The following is a 19,948-nucleotide window of genomic DNA, read 5'->3' on the forward strand; positions in this document are numbered from 1 at the left end:
TGCTGGAAGCGGTGAGTGGGGTAGGGGTCTAGGCGAGTCCGGGGCTGCGGAGGCGGCGCTGGGCCGCACTAGGCCGCGCCGTGCGAGCTGTGACCGGCGGGGACGCAGGCGGGGTGCGGATCTCGGCGGCAGAGCAGAGCTGGTGGTGGGCTATCGGCCACGTGGATACAGGGGGCCGCCGCCCGCAGTGGAGTGTGGCGAAGGGGCTCGGGGGCGGTCTATGTGAGGATCCTTGGCTCCTGCGTTGGCAGTATCGATCCCTGCTCTGGTGTGGCTGCTGAGTCGGCGGGGGAGCCCGGGCGCTTTCTTGACCTACCAACTCTCGGGTGCTGGCCAGAACTGTACTGCGGGGGTGATTGGATTGCTTTCAGCCCACGAGTTACCGCTGTTGGGCTTGGTTGAAGGCCCTGGAAGTAACCATGGGCAGGCCAGAGAGAAATCAGCCCAAGATAACTTTTGAGGCAAAAAAGACGGCGTCATCTTCCTCGCAGGTGCCGCCGGACGCTGAGTCTGCCGGAGCTGTTGGTGGCACCCCGGGCCTGGAGGCCACACTAGTGGTGATGCAAAAAACGCTTCAATCCATAGAGGGCACCATGGAAGCGGTCAATCATAGACTTGACCACATGGCGACACAATTTGACCGGCAAAATGAAAGGATGGGCGAAGCCGAGCAGAGGGTGTCTACCACGGAGGACGAGCTGGCTACGGTAACAACTAAAGTGTTTAATATGGAGAGGGTATTGGCGGTGATCCAGGCGAAGAACGAGGAGTTGGAAGGGAGGTCCAGACGCAATAACATACGCGTTACGGGCCTGCCGGAATCTACGAACGTGGGTCGGATGGAAGACTTCATGGAACGCATGCTGGTAGACATTTTTGGATCTGACCAACTGTCACGAGTATTCGTAGTAGAGTGGGCACATCGTTCTTTGGCAAAACGACCAGTACCTGGGGCGCAACCTCGCCCTATTATTGCTCGCATTCTTAACTATAAGGATCGTGATGTCATCTTGCGCCTTGCACGAGAGAAAGGTACTATTGAATATCAGGGAAATAAACTTGAATTTTATCCCGACTTCACCGTGGCGGTGCAAACGGCGCGGAAGGAATTTGCCCTGGTGAAGCAGCTGCTTCGCGCCGAAAATATCCCGTATGCCATGCTGTATCCAGCTCGTCTTAGGATTGGGGCTCCGTCGGACAACAAAATCTTTGCCTCCCCTAAGGCGGCCATGGACTATGCGAAAAAGCAGAAAAAACGTAAAAGAGACTCGAATGTGGCGCAGGATGGGGAGGAGGGCCTACAAGATGAGGTGGTCTAAGTGTTTGCTCTTGTACTGGTGACCCATTGCTGATATCCATATACTATGAGAAGGGCTGCCTCTCAGTCTCAGGCCGTTCATCTCCCTACTGACTTTGAATCCCTTGCTTTGTATTATGGGAACGCTTGCTCCATCTACAAGATTTGGGAGGCAGCCGATCTTGACTATTGTATGTGGTTCATACATTGGGTAACTCATAGTTGCGGTGATTATTGTGTTGGTCTGTCCTGTATCCAAGTGCCAATGAGTAATTGTACGGATGTTGGCGGTGTTCCGGGGGGTGATTGCTGTACTGGGGTGACCATTTGTGAGATGTTCGAAGCATTGTGAGATTTGCACTGAGGCGAAATTAGTGACATTGCTATGCCAATTGCCACACGCTATGCAAATTTGAATCATTGAAATCCTCGATGCTGTGGAGTTGGGGTGGGAGGGTTGGGATGTCCCTATGGCATGCACGGTCTGCTCTCTCTTTAGTTTTCTGGCGGGAGCGGTGCGCCACTACGCCCCCTCATATGGGAGATCCCCACACACTTATGTTTGCACTGTTGGGGTCTTGGGGATTGGGAGGGTGGGGACAGCTTTGGCAGGTTGGGGATGCTGAAGTGGGTGGAGGGGGGATTGGGGAACTCTGGAGGCTACGGGACGGGTCAGGATGTTTCATTATCTATGGCGGGAGGTTGGGATGGACCGGACAAAGGTTGAAGCGATGTTGGTCAGTATGTTGTCTGCCTTAAGAGGCACTTCTTGCAGTTACTCGATTGATTGCCTGCTGTACGCTCTATATCTTTTGTTGGCTATTGAGATTGTACTACTATTTCCGGGTTATACTTAAGATCTGGGCGTATGGATAGGGGGGGTAAACTTACCTGTATCACTTTGAATGTTAGGGGATTGAATCGTCCACAGAAAACTAGACAAATGCTGGCATTTATGAATAGGCATGGTGTGCAAATTGCTTTTCTTCAGGAGACGCACCTTAGGGGAAAGGCGGCTGAAACTGTGGGTAAACAGTGGGCGGGCACCAGACTGGCATCAAATTATTCATCGTATGCACGTGGAGTTATGATTCTGATAAAAAAAATGTACCATTTGTAACCCTGTATGAGGAGATTGACAAGGATGGCCGGTATATTATACTACATGGAAAACTATGTGGCACACTGGTTACGCTGATTAATGTATATGGTCCAAATGTCGATGACCCTGATTTTTATGTCACTCTCTGGAATAAGATTTACATGCTGCCTCCATCGGCCATAATTTGTGGTGGAGATTTGAATGTCACTCTTGATGGGGCGATGGACAGGAAAAATGATAGGCCTTGTATGCGTAGGAAGGCGGCTGATGCAGTAAGCGATGGTATGTGTGGGCATGGACTGGTGGATGTATGGCGATTGAGACACCCTGGGAGGAGAGAGGGCACTTGTTACACGTCAGCACATGACACGTGGTCGAGACTGGACTATTGGTTAGTGACCCGGGATGTCAGCGGATGGGTGGTGAATGCTAGCCACCTACCTCGTACGATCTCAGATCATGCGCCCGTTCGCATGGAAGTGTGCTGGCCGACGCATGCCCCGGCTCCCTTCTCCTGGCGATTTCCGCCGGGAGCCTTGACTGACTTGGTGTTGCGTGAGCGGCTCAGGACGATAATTGAGGAGTTCTTTGATAAGAATGTTGGGTCTGTTGACAGTATGTGCACGGTGTGGGAAGTCTTTAAAGTGACCATACGGGGAGCATGTATAGGCCTACAATCGGGTGTGCTTACGTCACTAAGGAATGCCATGACTAAGTTGGAAGGGGAATTGCTGACGCTCGAACGCCAACTGGAGGAGCTTCCTGAGGAGTCCTTATTGGCCAGCATTAGATTGAAAGTCACCGAATATAACGATCTAGCTGATCAGGAGGTAAGGTTCCTATCCAAACACACTAGGGCGCGTTAATATGGTGAGGATGGGCGCCCGGGGAAAGGTTTGGCGGATCGTATAAAGGACCTCTGGGCTAGACATTGTGCTGTGCAGGAGATAGAGGACGGGGAGGCCACTGTGACTAGTGCGACTGGCAAATTCTCGATTGTTTTGCGAACTATTATGATGTATGAGTATAGAGAGACGGTGGGGGAGAAGGAAATAGCACAATACTTAGAGGACATAGCGCTGGTCTGGCTATCGAGGGGTCAACAGGAATTTCTTATGCATAATATAACGGAGGGGGAGTTTAGGGATGCGATTGCGGCCCTTCCAAATGGCAAGGCAGCTGGAACTGATGGTTTACCATCCAAATTTTATAAAGAATATGTGGATCTTTTACTTCCGCACCTAGCAACGGTTCTAGAGGAGGCGGTGGAACAGGGCCAGTTCCTGTTCCACCGACAACAATGAGAGAGGCGCTTCTGATTGCGCTGCCAAAACCGGGTAAACCTCAAAATAGGTGCGAGTCGTATCGCCCCTTGTCCCTCATGAATACCGATGTTAAAATCATAGCTAAAGTACTGGCGACTAGGCTGCGCCTGCTCCTCCCGGTCATGGTGTTACCGGATCAATCTGGATTTATTCCCCTCCGGTCTACCACTCACAATTTAAGAGCTCTATTTGCGGTGCTGCACCTACTCAGGCCGGACTTGGCTGCGGTGGCTGTCATGCTTGATGCCGCGAAAGCCTTTGACTCAGTTGCATAGTGGTATATGATTGCAATATTGCATCGTATGGGGGTGCCCTGTTTCTTTACGTCACTAGTTACTCTGCTATACACGAATCCCATAGCACGCGTAAGGGTGAACGGTCATGTCTCGAATCCGTTCCCTGTGCAGAGGGGGACTAGACAGGGCTGTCCTCTATCGCCGTTACTGTTTGCTCTTGTGATGGAACCCCTGGCTTGTGTTCTGAGGCAGAGTTATGCGGACGCTGCTCTGAAGTTCCCTCTTAGGTCTCTAGCGGTGTCCATGTATGCCGATGATATGGTCCTATATGTGCGTGAGCCCGCTCGATATCTTGAATCCATACTTCGGGAGTTCATTCGATTTGGTCGTCACTCGGGTCTTTCCATAAACTGGGAGAAGTCTGTTATGCTGCCTCTCACTGACGTCACCCTCCCCTTTCCCTTGGAATTCCCGTTGGAATGGGCGACGGAACCGGTGCGTTATCTCGGTATTTGGATGCATAGAGATAGCCAGGAAGTTATCCGGGCTAATTATGGGGTGGCTATTTCCAAACTTGAGGACCAGGTGGCACGTTGGACCCGGCTCCCTCTCACACTCGCTGATCGGGTATCTCTGATTAAAATGGTGGTACTTCCGAAATTTTTATATCTCTTTGTTAACATTCCTCTCCCGCTAAAGTCACATTTCTTTACCAGACTGCAGTCTTTACTGATTGCCTTAACCTGGGCTGGTAAGAAACCACGAGTGAAATGGGATGTGCTGACTAAGCCGTATGAATTAGGGGGCTTCGCCATTCCAGACATGAAACTGTATTATCTGTGCGCCCAGGCGCATTTTGCCATCTACTGGCTATCGGCCCCACCGTATACTCCACACGTGGCGCTTGAGGCCAGTGTAGTCATACCCATTCCTTTAAAGGCAATGATAGTCAACACTCACTCGGTGTTTGATAAGGGGGAAGTGGACACAGTGCGATCAACCGCTAACGCTTGGCGAGAGTTGGGTAGACGGGCAAACAGGCTGCCGTTGTATGCCCCTAGTATGCCACTGCTGTATCACACGGAGATTTCGGTCTCAAGTGAAATTGGGGCTTTACAGGTCCTACAGGATGCGGGGCTCAACACTGTAGGGAATCTATTCCCGGGTGCCACGTTCCTCTCATTACAGGCTATGACGGAACGTTCCACTAACACAGTTATGTCTACGTTTATATATGTTAGACTCCGGGCTGCCATACATTCCTTATATCCTACTTATCCGGAGGAGCCATTGGCGCTAGGAGCTTTACAGTTGCTATATACCACGACAGATAGAGTCAAATTGCTCTCTAGACTATACCGAGCTTCGCAGGAGGACGAGGGGGGAGGCGCGGTACTGGCCAGGGCTAGATGGGATGGGTGCCTACCAGACCCGCTGACTGATGACGAGTGGATTGAATGCTGCTCCATGACCGGGGGTTATGAGGCCAACAGCAATTTTCGTCTCATTCATTTTAAATTTCTACATCAATGGTACTATACGCCAGTGCAGTTGGTTAGGTATGGTCTCCGTGATACGGCTCATTGTGTCCGGTGTGGTGTGGATGATGCAGACTTTGTACACCTGGCCTGGGGATGTGCACGTGTGTATGCCTTCTGGGTTGCCGTGACTGAGGCACTATCTAAAATGACGTCGACTGAGGTAGTGCTGGACATACGCCTGTGCTTACTGGGAGTGACCTCTGGAGTGCCGGAGGGAGTGCGGCGCTTGATAGTACTGGCATTACAGATAGCTAAACGGAGGGTGGCTATGGTCTGGGGGGGGAGGCGGGCACCTGATGTCCAACTATGGCTGAAAGACATGGCATATTGCAGGGATCAACTGGTTTGCTATTATGAGGGACTTCCTGCAAGGTCGCGACCACGTGACATCTGGGGCCCATATACGGCATACATGCTTTCCCTGGCTGATGACGACAGCACTGGTAGTGGGAGTGGGGGTCCATCAACAGGTGAGGATGGGTCTGTGTGACTGCACGCGTGTGCGACTGTACTATGGCGGTGCCTACTATGGGCTGCCTTTTCCCATCTATACAGGTTGTCTCTTGAGAAATGACTATATCGATGAGTGGCTATTCCATATGTTAGCCAATAGCTAGAAATACATGCAGGGTTGAACGGTCGAGGAATGCGAGAGCTGACCAACTGATTTACTGTACTAATGCGTGTTCTATATTGCTTGACCTTTGCGCTTTAGTGCTACAAAACATTGCTAAGACCTGAATCCGGGGATGTTTGGGTGGAGGGATGTTGGGGTTTTGTATTGTTGGTTATAAAAATCACAAAATGAGACCGCATTTAAATATGTGTGATACTGCTGCAAGATTTAGGTGTAGCCTGGCACAATAGATAGCAATGGCTTTTGCTTATCTTGCTCGATATTGCCAGATGCCATTGATTATATGCTTCCTTTTATTCGCTATCGAATTGATTGCAGCCGGCCTTCTCAATGGGTTGTAGGCACAATGCTGTGTAACTGTATCACTTACAATAAAGGTCTTTATATAAAAATAAAAAAAAGTGAAACTGAAATGAGCCTAAAGGCTCATTTTAGTTTCGGTTTGTGTTCAATGACGACAGCGCGACGTGCGCGCTGATCGTCATTGAACAGAAACCAGGGAGGGGGCCTCGGAAGCTGGGGAAGCTCTTCCCCAGCTCCCAAGGTCAGAGAGGTGAAAAGGAAATCCCTCTGCTGTCTGCAGCAGAGGGATTTCGTGCCCCTGGCCTCATGACGGAATGATTCCGTCATCAGCACAGGTGCACCGATGCTCATGACGGAACCATTCCGTCATGAGCATGGAAGGGGTTAAGAAATGTGATTTTTATTTGGAGTGGATGATTACCCACCTCAAGCAATAATCACAACGCTTGTCAGGGTGACACCTCAAAGACACTATGTTATCCTGAGTTCAACCCCTTGGTAGCTATGGCACAGACCAGACCGGGTTAACATAAGAGAATGTATTTATGCAGTACCAAAACTTAAATAAAGTCAAAATGTAAAACTATAAAAATGTCAAACTGAATTTTTCAAAATACTTAACAAAATGACTCCAGAATGACAAAAAACAATAAGGGGAATCATAGATATGATGTATTAAAGTTGTAAGTAGGATTAGCACTACAACGCACTAAGGGGCCTATTACGATTGCGTTTTTTTCGCATCCTCCGGGCCGGCGGAATCCACCGCCGGCCCGGAGGATGCGGAAAAACCGCAGCGGACCCACCAAAGACCCACCGCCACATTAGGATGGCTGGTGGCCAACCGCGGCGGAAAAGCTCTAATATGGTGGCGGTGTCTCTCAGACACCGCCAGCCATTATAGGATGGGCTTTAAAAAATGCTTTTCCGCGGCGGGTTTTCCGCCGTGGAAAAGCATGTGGAACTTCACTGCGGGGGCCCGTTGCGGGCCCCCTGGGTGAATGGGGGTTGGGGGGTGCACATGGGGGGTACCTATGGTACCCCCCTGCATTTGTATGCAGAAATCGGCAGGCACTGCACGGTGCCTGCCACTTTCTGCATACAAATGCAATGTATGCATTTTTACCATTGCGGCGGGTGCAGCTTGAAGCCGCACCCGCTGCAATGGTAAAAATAGAGGATGTGACCGCCAGGGAGTGGTCACATCCTAATTGGACAGGAGGGAACTCCGCAGGCCTTGCGGAGGTTCCCTCCTCCTCTATGGTCGCAGTCGGACTCAAGTCCGTCCGCGATCATAATGGGCCCCATTGTGCCAATGATAATTGATGGTTGCGACATGATGGGACCTACGCGCAATTTGAGGCTAACTACGATGCAGATGCTGGTCAGATTTAAAAAAACCAGGTTTATACTGGTCAAAGATTTTACCTTCTGACTTAGACCTTTAAGTCCCAATCTACCACAGGAGTACAGTTCTAAAGCCCTCCAGGACATCAGAAGCGGCATTTAGAGGATCAGTATCAGGCAGATGCTAACAGCTAATTCCAATCCAGGTCCATGTGCTACTTGTCAGATGGGTAATTCCAGGAAAAAGGCATCTTGTAGCTTTTGTATCCCTGTAGCTTGAACAGGAGTTCAGCCCTATGACCCTTGGATCCCACTTCTTTGTCCTGGGTACTAGAGGGAGCAGATCCAGCTTATCTCAGGTCACAGACAGCAGGTCCAGTCCTCTTCTGATCTTAAGCTGTGGTGTGTATGGGGACTGTACTATACTAATCCTAGTGTTCTCTTACATCTAACACTAAAATCCAGTTTGAGGTAGCCACTGTATCCACAATTAACACCGAGACAGAAGTTTGATAGGAAAAAAGCGGAGCCCTTAAGCCACCAGACTGTGGATCCACAAGAACTCTCTTGGCATCATGTACTCTCCCCTTTCAAGTGTGCACCAAGTGTTGTATGCAAATTCAGTAGATCTGTCAAGCAGGATCTCACACTAAAGCAGAATTTGACACTGTAATGATAAAAAGGGTGTTCAAAGCCTGCACTCTACTTACTCATTGGGGTTCAGATGAGTCAACTCCACCCAGTCAGGCCAGCCTTTTTGTTTATTCCTTGAAAGTATTTCACACCTATTCAAAGCTTATTACTAGCTGAGGGAAGTTGGAGAGCCAGTGCAAATTAGCCTCCATGAACTTTAGGCAGGGAAAAGAGAACTTTCTAAAAGTTACATTTTCGTAAGGTTTCTTAAAAATCAAGTTTCACAATTGAATTGGATTTTTAATAACTATTTAAACAAGTTGTTTCATTAATTTTCTAGCCGATGTCTCATTCCAGAGATACAGTAAAAGTACTTTAATCTCTACTCTGTTTTATACATAGGAAAGCCTGCAAGGCCTGCCACAGTGAAAACAGCTTTTGGGTGCTAGTCACTATAACGACCTGTTAACATTAAATGTCTACAATTCCTGCTTTTAAATACCATGCATCCTGCTTTGTGGGCTACATGGCTTACATAGGAGTGACGTATTAATATCTAAAATGAAGGTTTTGACCTGTTAAATTGTTTATTTTGACAGGTCCAATTGCAAATTTACACTGCTATTCTCAGGCTACAAATGTAGGCCTAAGGCCATGTTTGCATTGCCACTGTAGTAGATGGCACAATAAGTTCTGAAGTCCACTGGTGATATTTAACTAAGTGGCCCTGGGTACACCGGCACCATTTACTAGGGACTTATAGATATGTTAAATATGACAATTAGGGTTCCTCCAATTTGACCATGTTGAAAAGAGGCACTGACCGACTTCAGGAAGAGACTCAAGACTTGGCTTTTCGGCTAAACCCAGCGTCTGGATACCCTCACGGGTGATAAGCCACGCTTTACAAGTACTGATTGATTGATTAATGCTGGTTAGCAGGGGTAAAGTACACAGACTTTCCCAGCCAGCAAAAAAGCGGGCAAACATCTGCTAGTACACCCTGCAAAAGATGGACATTTCCTACAATACCAAAAGCTTATAGTTGGCTTCATTTAGAGCCCAGCCCACCCATTGCTTACCATTGGTTGCCTTTTTAGCACTCTCATTTGCTTTTTAGGTCGAGTTTACTCGAACCTATTGTTGTCAATCCCAAAAATTCCTTTCCTAACAGGCGGATTCGGCGGATTTTGGACAGTGCACAAGAGAGTCACGTGACTCCTCGTGGACAAGCATGCCCAGCCCAGCCTTCCCACTGCCAGCAGCATTTCTCCACGGCCGCCAGGCCACATCAAAGACTTCCCCAGCACTGCCCCGCCCATCAATCACCCTCCCACTGCCACCCCCCTCCCTCTCCATATGGTGCGCTCTGCCTCAGGCCTCTGAGCCGTCCCTACGCTCCCCGCCCACCCCCATCCTTCACACCCTTTGTCATTACTTCGGCCCGAGCCTGAGCCGTCCCTACGCTATTTCACTTGTTTTTCAGCCTGGCTACTTCAAAGGGTTTCATTTCGCGGCCGATTTTCGTTTCTAATGCTGCCGCTAATGCTTATTAATCCACGCTGCTTTTTCGCCACGATGTGTAATCCTGGGCAATCACTGGATGTAAAAGTCAAATACATACCAATAAACTCGAAGCGCCTAAACATGTTATTGCTATCGTGAAGCGCACATGAAGCATCCGAATTGCTGCACGCAGGCCAGATGTCAACAAAGCCAGGGATTTCTCCAAAGCCCATGCCTTTTCCCGTTTCATCTATATCTGCAGCGTTTAACCCACGTCTTCACTGTGGCAACATACTTCATTTTTAGTGCACTTTCTATCTAGTGGCTTTCCTACGGTGGCAGTAGGAGACATGCTTTTTAATCCACCCTTCTTTTTCGCCACGATGTGTAATCCTGGGCAATCACTGGATGTAAAAGTCAAATACATACCATTAAACTCGAAGCGCCTAAACACGTTATTGCTATCGTGAAGCGCGCATGAAGCATCCGAATTGCTGCACGCAGGCCAGATGTCAACAAAGCCAGGGATTTCTCCAAAGCCCATGCCTTTTCCCGTTTCATCTATATCTGCAGCGTTTAACCCACGTCTTCACTGTGGCAACATACTTCATTTTTAGTGCACTTTCTATCTAGTGGCTTTCCTACGGTGGCAGTAGGAGACATGCTTTTTAATCCACCCTTCTTTTTCGCCACGATGTGTAATCCTGGGCAATCACTGGATGTAAAAGTCAAATACATACCAATAAATTCGAAGCGCCTGCATGAAGCATCCAAATTGCTGCACGCAGGCCCGATGTTGACAAAGCCAGGGATTTCTCCAAAGCCCTTTTGCGTGCGACGAGTTGCATAGGCCTCGGCAGCGGCGCGCATTTAGTATCTGACTGTTATCGCTTGTTTTGTTTTGTTTTCTGGGCGATTTCATATAGCGCGAACTCCCACCCAAAACAGTGGCACCTTTTACATGAGAGCTAGTTGCATAGTACAAGAACACATTGCCTTCTCAAAGCCGCAGGAACATTAACTAATTCTCTCACAGTATAGTGAGCGGACATTTTAACTTGTACCTGGCTTTCTAGCTTTTCGCTTGCAGCTCTGGGCATTACGCCACATTCTTGTGCTTTGAGTACATTGCCTACTGTCATGTCACTAATAGGGAGCTTTATTTATATAGCACACACAGCTCAGACGGAATCACAGGAGCTCATGCCACATCCAGCGCATTTTACATGTCCTGTTTTTACAAAATACCACTTTTTACCATTTCTTAATCTTACGGAAAAAGCTACACTCTACGCTAATATAAAGCTTACTTGGGCTCCCGCCTCCCAGGGTTGCATGCAGACATGCTCTATATTTGGCTGAAACTCCTACACTACACTATGATAGAATTGGAATTTTAAATTTGGTTTCACTTTTGTGTGCGCAGCTACAACTTTCCAGAGCACATTTTTTTCTCGTCTCCCCATTATAATACAATATTATTTAATACAATATTTCTCACATGTTATATTAAATGGTGCACGTGTTCCTTTTATATCGATTAACATGCAGGGAGTGCTCCAAAACCAAAATGCTATTTTGCTTCATTAGCAGTAACTCTATGCAGCGCCTCTAATGTTTCTTTCCTGCTCTTTTAAAACAGCTGAAACCAAACTTACAGCAACAGCGCACGGAGGGCTCAGAGAAATTGCCACACAGAGCTCCGGGGAGGGGGGGATTGGGGGGGAGTATTTGGGAATAGACTTTTTTTGCCCATTGTTAAATATCATAAACAAGGCTGCATTTTATGCTAATAGGGAGCGTTATTAATAGCACAGAGGGCCCTGGATGGAATCACAAGGAAGCATGCAACATCCAGCGCACTTTACACGTTTTCTTTTTACAAAATACCGCTTTTAGACCATTTCTTAATTTAACGGAAAAGCTACACTCTACGCTAATATGAAGCTCTGTTGCGCTCCCTTCCTTCCATGAGTGATATTATACTAAAGGGGCATGCGTCCCTGTTATTTGAATAAACATGCAGGGAGTGCTCCAAAACCAAAATGCTATTTTGCTTCCATAGCAATAACTCCATGCATCGGCGCAAACCCTTCCTTCGAGGGCCATAGGGAAATTGCCACAAAGAGCTCCAGAGGAAGTCAGGGGCTTATGCCACTTCCAGCAGGTGATATTTTCATGCCGAAACGTTACATATATTTAAATGATCACTTTTTACTTATTTCTAAATATTGCGAACAAATTTGTACCCTACCCTACTACACAGCTCCGTTATTAGCACACAATGCTCCAAATAAAGTCACAAGTGCTCACGCCACATTCAACACAGTTTACACATATTCTTTTTAGACAATACCACTTTTAACAGCTTTTTAAAATTAGGGACAAAACATCAGGGACGCTATTAAGGTGCTCAAATGCATCCAGCTGGAGTCACAAAAGATCACGTCACATCCATCGCACCAGACTTCATTGGAATGCGCTCCACTCGCTCGCTGCCCTGCCCCCCCCCCCCCCGCTCTTGAAGTGCGACGCTTCGCCAGCGCTTCCCTCCCACTCGTTTACTACTTCCTCCCCACGACCTCAAAGCAATGCGCTTTCAGCCCTATCACTACCCCTCCCACCTCCCAAACAGCATTGAGCCGTGAAGACTTGTTTCACTTAACAGCTCTCTGCTGTCGGTATTTTACCCCCTCGAGCGTTTTCCGTGCGGCACTGAGCTGCACAGACACACGCTAATATGAGTGGCCACATTTTTAGATGATGTGAACACCGCTTTACTTTCTTATCAACCATCTCCAACCACCCCCACCCACGGACAACACCGAAGGGCTCACATGCTAACAAACACACTGAAAAAAACGCAGCCATACTGGAATAAACACACTAATGTCTAATCGCCTTACAGATCAAAGATGACTTGAAGGTCTGGGTGTAAGAGGTGTTGGTTAACTTCTCATAACCTCCTGAACTCCTTTTCCCCTGTTGGCTCGATCTCAACGCCACAGCACCAATCAACGCCACAGCACCAATCAACGCCACAGCACCACTCAACGCCACAGCACCACTCACCGCCACAGCACCACTCACCGCCACAGCACCACTCACCGCCACAGCACCACTCACCGCCACAGCACCACTCACCGCCACAGCACCACTCACCGCCACAGCACCACTCAACGCCACAGCACCACTCAATGCCACAGCATCACTCAGCACCACAGAATCACTCCGCACCCCTCAATGCCACAACACAACGCCACAGCGTCACTCAACGCCACAGCGTCACTCAACGCCACAGTGTCACTCAACGCCACAGCCCCACTCAACGCCACAGCACCACTCAACGCCACAGCACCACTCAACGCCACAGCACCACTCAACACCACAGCACCACTCAACACCACAGCACCACTCAACGCCACAGCACCATTCAATGCCACAGCATCACTCAACGCCACAGCATCACTCAGCACAATAGCATCATTCAGCACCACAGAATCACTCAGTGCCACAGAATGCCACAGCACCCCTCAATGCCACAGCACCCCTCAATGCCACAGCACCACTCAACGCCACAGCACCACTCAACGCCACAGCACCACTCAACGCCACAGCACCACTCAACGCCACAGCACCATTCAATGCCACAGCATCACTCAACGCCACAGCATCACTCAGCACAACAGCATCACTCAGCACCACAGAATCACTCAGCGCCACAGAATGCCACAGCACCCCTCAATGCCACAACACCACTCAACGCCACAGCACCACTCAACGCACAGCATCCCTCAACGCCACAGCATCACTCAACGCCACAGCATCACTCAACGCCACAGCATCACTCAACGCCACAGCATCACTCAACGCCACAGCATCACTCAACGTCACAGCATCACTCAACGTCACAGCATCACTCAACGTCACAGCATCACTCAACGTCACAGCATCACTCAACGTCACATCATCACTCAACGTCACATCATCACTCAACGTCACATCATCACTCAACGTCACATCATCACTCAACTTCACAGCATCACTCAACGTCACAGCATCACTCAACGTCACAGCATCACTCAATACCACCGCATCACTCAATGCCACAGCATCACTCAATGCAACAGTATCACTCACTACCACAGCATCACTCACTACCACAGCATCACTCAACACCACAGCATCACTCAGCACCACTCAATGCCACAGCATCACTCAGCACCACTGAAGGCCACAGCATCACTCAACATCACTGAAAGCCACAGCATCACTCAGCACCACTGAAGGCCACAGCATCACTCAGCACCAGTGAACGCCACAGCATCACTCTGTGCAATCATTCAACAACAACTGGTTCTAATATGTTCTCTCAATGTTTCGAGCTTTATTACAAATGTCACAAAAAGATGTTAATATTTCACTTCTGTTCTTGGATTTTCATCACAATAAAATACACTGAACATAATCTTCCCAAAAGTTATTTACAAAAGTTTAAGCTATTGCCAATATAAATTACAATAACTTTTATTTAAGTATTAATTATTGAAAAAAATAAAAGCCATTGTTATTTGTAATATTAATACATGTAAGTCATGTAAATACAACACATATTGCATTGCAAATGCTATAGGTGTCACGTTTGCGAAAGTTAAAACTATTGGCATTGTAAATGACAAAGCTATTAATATCGCTAGTTTCAAAACCAACACATAAATAAAATATTTGTCATTTACAATACCAATAGCTCAAACTTTCATAATGCGAGACCTATTGCATTGCAAATGCTTGTTTCTTATTTGATGACGTTCCTTCCCCTTTTTTTTTGTCCCTCCTTGGCGCATCCTGTTTATTGGCTAACTTATATCCTTCCGCTGCTTACATTAAGGGAGCTACTTTTTTCTTTTTATTTAGGCACCTCCAGCAGACTGCATGGGTTTTCTAGATCTGTCTCTTGTATGCTGCTTATCCCATCATATACTTGTCCCTGTGCTCTAAGTTGTTCCCCATTTCCACACTTGTTCTCTTTCACTTGTGGTGATTTTCTTGTGCCCTACTGATACCACACCCCATGCACACTGCTGCATTTTTGTTTGCTCCACAGCATTGCAAAAATCATTGGCAAAGTCACTAGGTGACCAAGGCAAGACCTACTGGCTTTGCCAATGTTTGTTCATCATTAACACTGTCTGGGCAAAGGTTTCACCTCATTATGTCAGTTTAACACCCAAAGCAGTAATCTGCCACTGACAGGTGACCGATTAACTTTTGCAAATGACCTTATAATTTATGGCAACACTTGCAGCAGTGTTTTTGTAACTTTTGATCTATACGAGTTTGAAATATTTTTTGTCAATAACTGCAAATTATGCACCAGTTAAGGGCTTATATAGCAAATACACAAATACGTTGGAAACTCTACAGTCTAAGAATCGCGTAATTCCTGCAGCTCTTCACTTAATCAGGTTTAGATACTGGCATGATTAGTTCACTCTTTAGTCTTTTTCACAGTGGCCGGAATACTATTTAGTTGGGATTTGCTACAGCTGTTATTTACATTTTAACTATGCCAAATCATTGGGGTCTACTGTAATACACATTATTTGTATTAACACCATGATGTTACTTAATTTGTAATAATGTCGCAACCCTGAATGATTTGACCCGAGATTACGATTGCAATTTACGTTGGATGAATAGGTCCGATAGGTCTTTGCTTTTTGGAAAATGTGTTTTATTATTCATCACACGTTTTTGTGTGCGTTTAGCTGATCTCGGAGCAAATATGATTTAAACCGAAATAGTTGTATTATTAATCCTAGTCTCTTTTTATACGCGTGTCCACATAATTCCTTCTTCAGGCGCCTAGGCGATAGTGGCTTGGTTTATCTGCCTGCCGTGTAGTAGGACACATCTGTGACTCCTCATTTTATCTTGAGGCGCCCGCGCATTTTTACGGGTGTAGTGCGTCCAGGTGCTTTAAGCTCTATCCTCAGCCCCCTCTGACGCCCCACCCCCAACCTGCACTGTTATACCGGACTTGGGCCGCCCAGAGGCGGGTGCGCCTGACAGGATGAGAGCTGACCCGCGGAACTCTTCCTTTCTCTTCTCAGATGCTTCTTCCTGGCCGCCGTCACCGCCCGAAGCCCAAGAACCATGCCGTCCAACAAGTCCGTCTCCGAGGCTCCCATCGTGCAGTTCACCAACTGCTCTATTCTGAAGGACCACCAGCTGCACAGGTGAGCGCGGGGGCGAGCGGCGTGCGCGTGCTGAACGGGGACCGTGGTGGGGTCAAAGTTCAACTTCTCTGCAGTTGAAGGCGCGCGTTGCTCCTTGCAACGGTCTCTAGGGCTGGGCACTGGCTTAACGAAAGGTGCTTCTGAAACGTACTTATTGGCTCAGACAGTTGGGCAGCAAGGAAATGGAGACTCGGCCTAAGAAACAAACAAGCGTTTGTAAATGCAATAGTTTTCGCCTTTGTGATTAATATAATAAGCAGTTTTTTTATTGTAAGGTGTAGCTTGGTGAGTGTGTGCTATATAAGTTACTGAAACTCAGTTAAAATGTTCTGACTTGTTTATTGAGAAAGGCAATACATCACTGGTTGTACTATAAAATGGGGAGATTAGGTAAAGGGCGGAGGACAAAAAAATAAAACCATACACTCGACAAGTATGCTTGAAATGTGTGCAACCCTGCCCCTTTATAAAGTAGAGCATAAATCACAGGCGAACAAAAACAAGTAAGGTGTCTTTCTTCACGTTACACTTATAACATTGGCAGTGTTATAAAGGCCCACCTAAAGCAGAAGGAGCTATATGAAAAAGAAGTTTGTATATCTGTTTACAATAATATGCTTAACGGAAAACCAAACAGGCATGCCCCTGATGCCACTCAATGGTTTTACAAGAGAAGCTCTGTTTGTTCAGTTTAGCTTTATTTCGATATATAAAAACATATCATAAAAGTAGCACGTCACAGTTTAACAGTAAACAGTAAAACAACTTACAATACATTTATACATAAAAGGAAGCTGTCCATTGGGATAACGACATATAAAAAGCAAGGGAGACCTCATTGGAGCATCAGTTTTTTTGAGGTTCTTATGCGCCAGGCCCATCCCAAGAACTTTGCCATACAGATTGAATAAAAAGGTCTTGTATCTGAAAGCAATATTCGCAAAGCTTCAAGATGTGAGCGGGTACCTAGGTTCCTAAACAGGGGCTTCAACCATCTCCGTCTAGGAGCTAGATAGGCTCGACACTCAAATAAGAAGTGGGACACGGATTCTGTTTTTAGCTCACAAAAAGGGCAGTCGGAAACAGTTTGCAGTGGTGGTTTCCAAGTAGAGGTGAACTGACACAACGGTAGGACCCCAACCCTGAATCTAAAATATAAAGCCCTATCATAAGAGTTATGTATCAGGTCCAGGTAGGCTTCTCTAGAGGGGTTACATTTAACCGTCAGGAAGTTGGCGACAGTTTTTGGGTGGTTTGGTTTACCCATCCGCTCACTATCGACCCAGGCCCAATAAACCTTCTTTAATTCTTGTTTGGGAAGTGCAGTTTGATTTTCCCAATGGCATCCTAAACCCAGCAAGGTAAGTGCCTTCTTGACCTCTCTAAGCCAGGGAATCTTATACCAGCCAGGGAGGGACAATACATCCTTTAGGGCATCCGCATAGCTTCGGAGTTCAGGGACATTCCAAATTCTGGACCACAGTAGCAAAGGGCGTAGTTTAGCTTGGTCACTGATAGGGCGAATACCGGTGTCCAACAAGATTGGAATGGTGGGAGTACTTTGGGGTAACCTCATCAGATCTTTAAGGAATTTATTTTCTAGGTGGGCCAGAGTGTCCACTCTCTGGGTTCCCCAAAGTTCTGCACCGTACAACGCTGCACTAACCACCCTAGCCCTATAGATGTCAAGCAGTGCCCCAATCGGTTTTGTAGTGGAGGCACGTTGTTCTTTAAGGAGAGCGCCAACAACCCTTTTGTGGGATAGGAACACTTTCTGATGGTGGGCCTTCCAGTTCATACTGTCGCAAAGGCGTATCCCTAGGTAGTCAAATTCTTGGACCCGCTCTAATGGGACGGAGTCTAGGGTGGGGGGTTTTGCAGCTTTCTTTGGGGGGTTCAGAACAAGGAATTTGGTCTTACCGATATTTATTGCTAAGCCCTTAGCATCGCAGAAGACTTTAAAGCTGGTGAGTAGCGCTTGTATGCCTACAGGTGTCTTCGAAATCAGGAGGGTGTCATCGGCAAACAGGAGTGTCGGGATTTTCCTTCCAGCCAGGGATGGTGCGTCTGCAGGATGTTGTAGAAGATGCTCCACCACTCCGTTCACGTACAACGAAAACAGAGTGGGGGCAAGCACACACCCCTGGCGCACACCCCTGTCGACTGGGATACACGGTGTTTTTTCTCCCTGAACACCCCATCTGATTTGGGCAAAGTTGTTAGCATGGAATTTTATCAGCAAAGCCAGAAGGTAGGGGGGTAGCCCTAGACCGTCAAGAACTTCCCATAACAGTGCTCGAGGAACCAGATCGAATGCAGTTTTCAAGTCTATAAAGACTAAATATAAACTGCCTCCTCCTAGCACCACTACCTTCCAGTAGAGCATTAGGAGGCGGAAAGTCTGCTCTACGGTACCTGTCCCTGTTCTGAACCCCGCTTGAAGATCGGATAAAATCTGGTTATCGTCCACCCACTCCAGAATCCTACCCAGTACTACTTTCCCCGCCACCTTCTGTGTTGTGTCTAACAAACTGATGGGACGGTAATTTGCTGGGTCCTCTCTACTACCTTTCTTGAAAACAGGGACGACTTCAGCGCCCCTCCAGGAATCGGGTAGGGGTCCCCCCAATATAGCCTCATTGAGTAATTCAGCAATTAGTCTGCTCCAAAATGGAGGATTGTTTTTTATCAAGTCGCCCGGAATCCCATCCGGGCCTGCCGCTTTGTTTGGAACAATACAACTAATTGCCTTCTCTACTTCTGCACAAGAAAATGCATCTTCATTTGGTGGTAGAAAAATGGAGCTGGACCGTAATAGGGGGTCTGGTTGGATGGTCCCTGTTTGTACTGAGTACAAGTTCGAAAAATGGGTAAACCAGACAGTGCCCGGGATATTACAGGTCAGTTGATGATCTACGGGCTTCTCTCTTGACCTTAGTAAGTCCCAAAACCCCTTAGCATCTTTCTTTGAGCTCGCCTCCGTTAGATCAGACCAGAAGTTGAAATCATGTGACCGCTTGGCCTCAGACACAGATTTCCTGTATAGTTTCCTTGCAGACCTGATAGCGGCTTGGTCTCTCCCCTTTACAGCAGCCACGAGTTCACTCTTTGCATTCCGGCAAGTCGCTGTGAACCATTTTCTATTTAGCCTCGAGGCGCCTTTATCTGAACTTCTAGTTTTGGGTTTAAGAATAGTAAATAGTCCACTTAGAGCTGATATTGTCTCCAAAAATAGAGTTAGATATTTCTTGCTTTCCCCCTTTCTGGGGCCAAACTTGGATTCAGCTTGTGATAGAATATTTTTGGCTTGCGTCATCCGTACCTCATCTGCTGCAATTCTAGCCCATTTGAGACGTCTCCCACAGTTTGAGGGAATAATCTCACACGGTGATTTCCATAACTGATTCAGCATATCCTTGGAGCCCATGTGCCAGGGGTCAGAAATGGTTACAACAAGAGGGTTGTGGTCACTATCACAATTTGCTATTACCTCCATGTCCCGGTGATATGACCAGAGGTTGTAATTGAACATAACAAAGTCAATTCTGGAGGTGTGGCCCGTCCTGTTGTATGTGTGAGCACCCATGGGATCTGACCTAGAGCGCCCATTCGTTGCTCTCAAGTTATACTCCATACAGAGGGCATTTATATCAATCGCCCGTTGTGACCATTTCGGAATCGGGTCGAGATTCAGGATCGGGATTCCCCTCCTGTTATCCTCATCGTTGGTATCCAGAATATCTTCCATGGCTAAGGGCTCAAAACAGCAGTTAAAATCACCT

The 19,948-nt window shown here is 47.4% G+C and overlaps 1 protein-coding gene across 2 annotated transcripts in view; it reads left to right on the forward strand.

Annotated features, from left to right (window-relative positions):
* AMDHD2 (amidohydrolase domain containing 2) overlaps window positions 1-19,948 on the forward strand; it is a 403,548-nt gene that overhangs the window by 56,034 nt on the left and 327,566 nt on the right. Inside the window, exon 2 of one of the 2 annotated variants that reach the window (XM_078663025.1) lies at window positions 16,041-16,166. In XM_078663025.1, coding sequence (XP_078519151.1) covers window positions 16,084-16,166 — 83 coding nt within the window. In that variant the 5' untranslated portion in view covers window positions 16,041-16,083. Of the gene's footprint in view, window positions 1-15,959; window positions 16,167-19,948 lie in introns of those variants that run through there. The other variant, XM_078663026.1, reaches the window with a different exon arrangement.

This window comes from Lissotriton helveticus, chromosome 10 (genome assembly GCF_964261635.1).
Source record: "Lissotriton helveticus chromosome 10, aLisHel1.1, whole genome shotgun sequence".
In the NCBI taxonomy this organism is placed as follows: domain Eukaryota; kingdom Metazoa; phylum Chordata; class Amphibia; order Caudata; family Salamandridae; genus Lissotriton; species Lissotriton helveticus.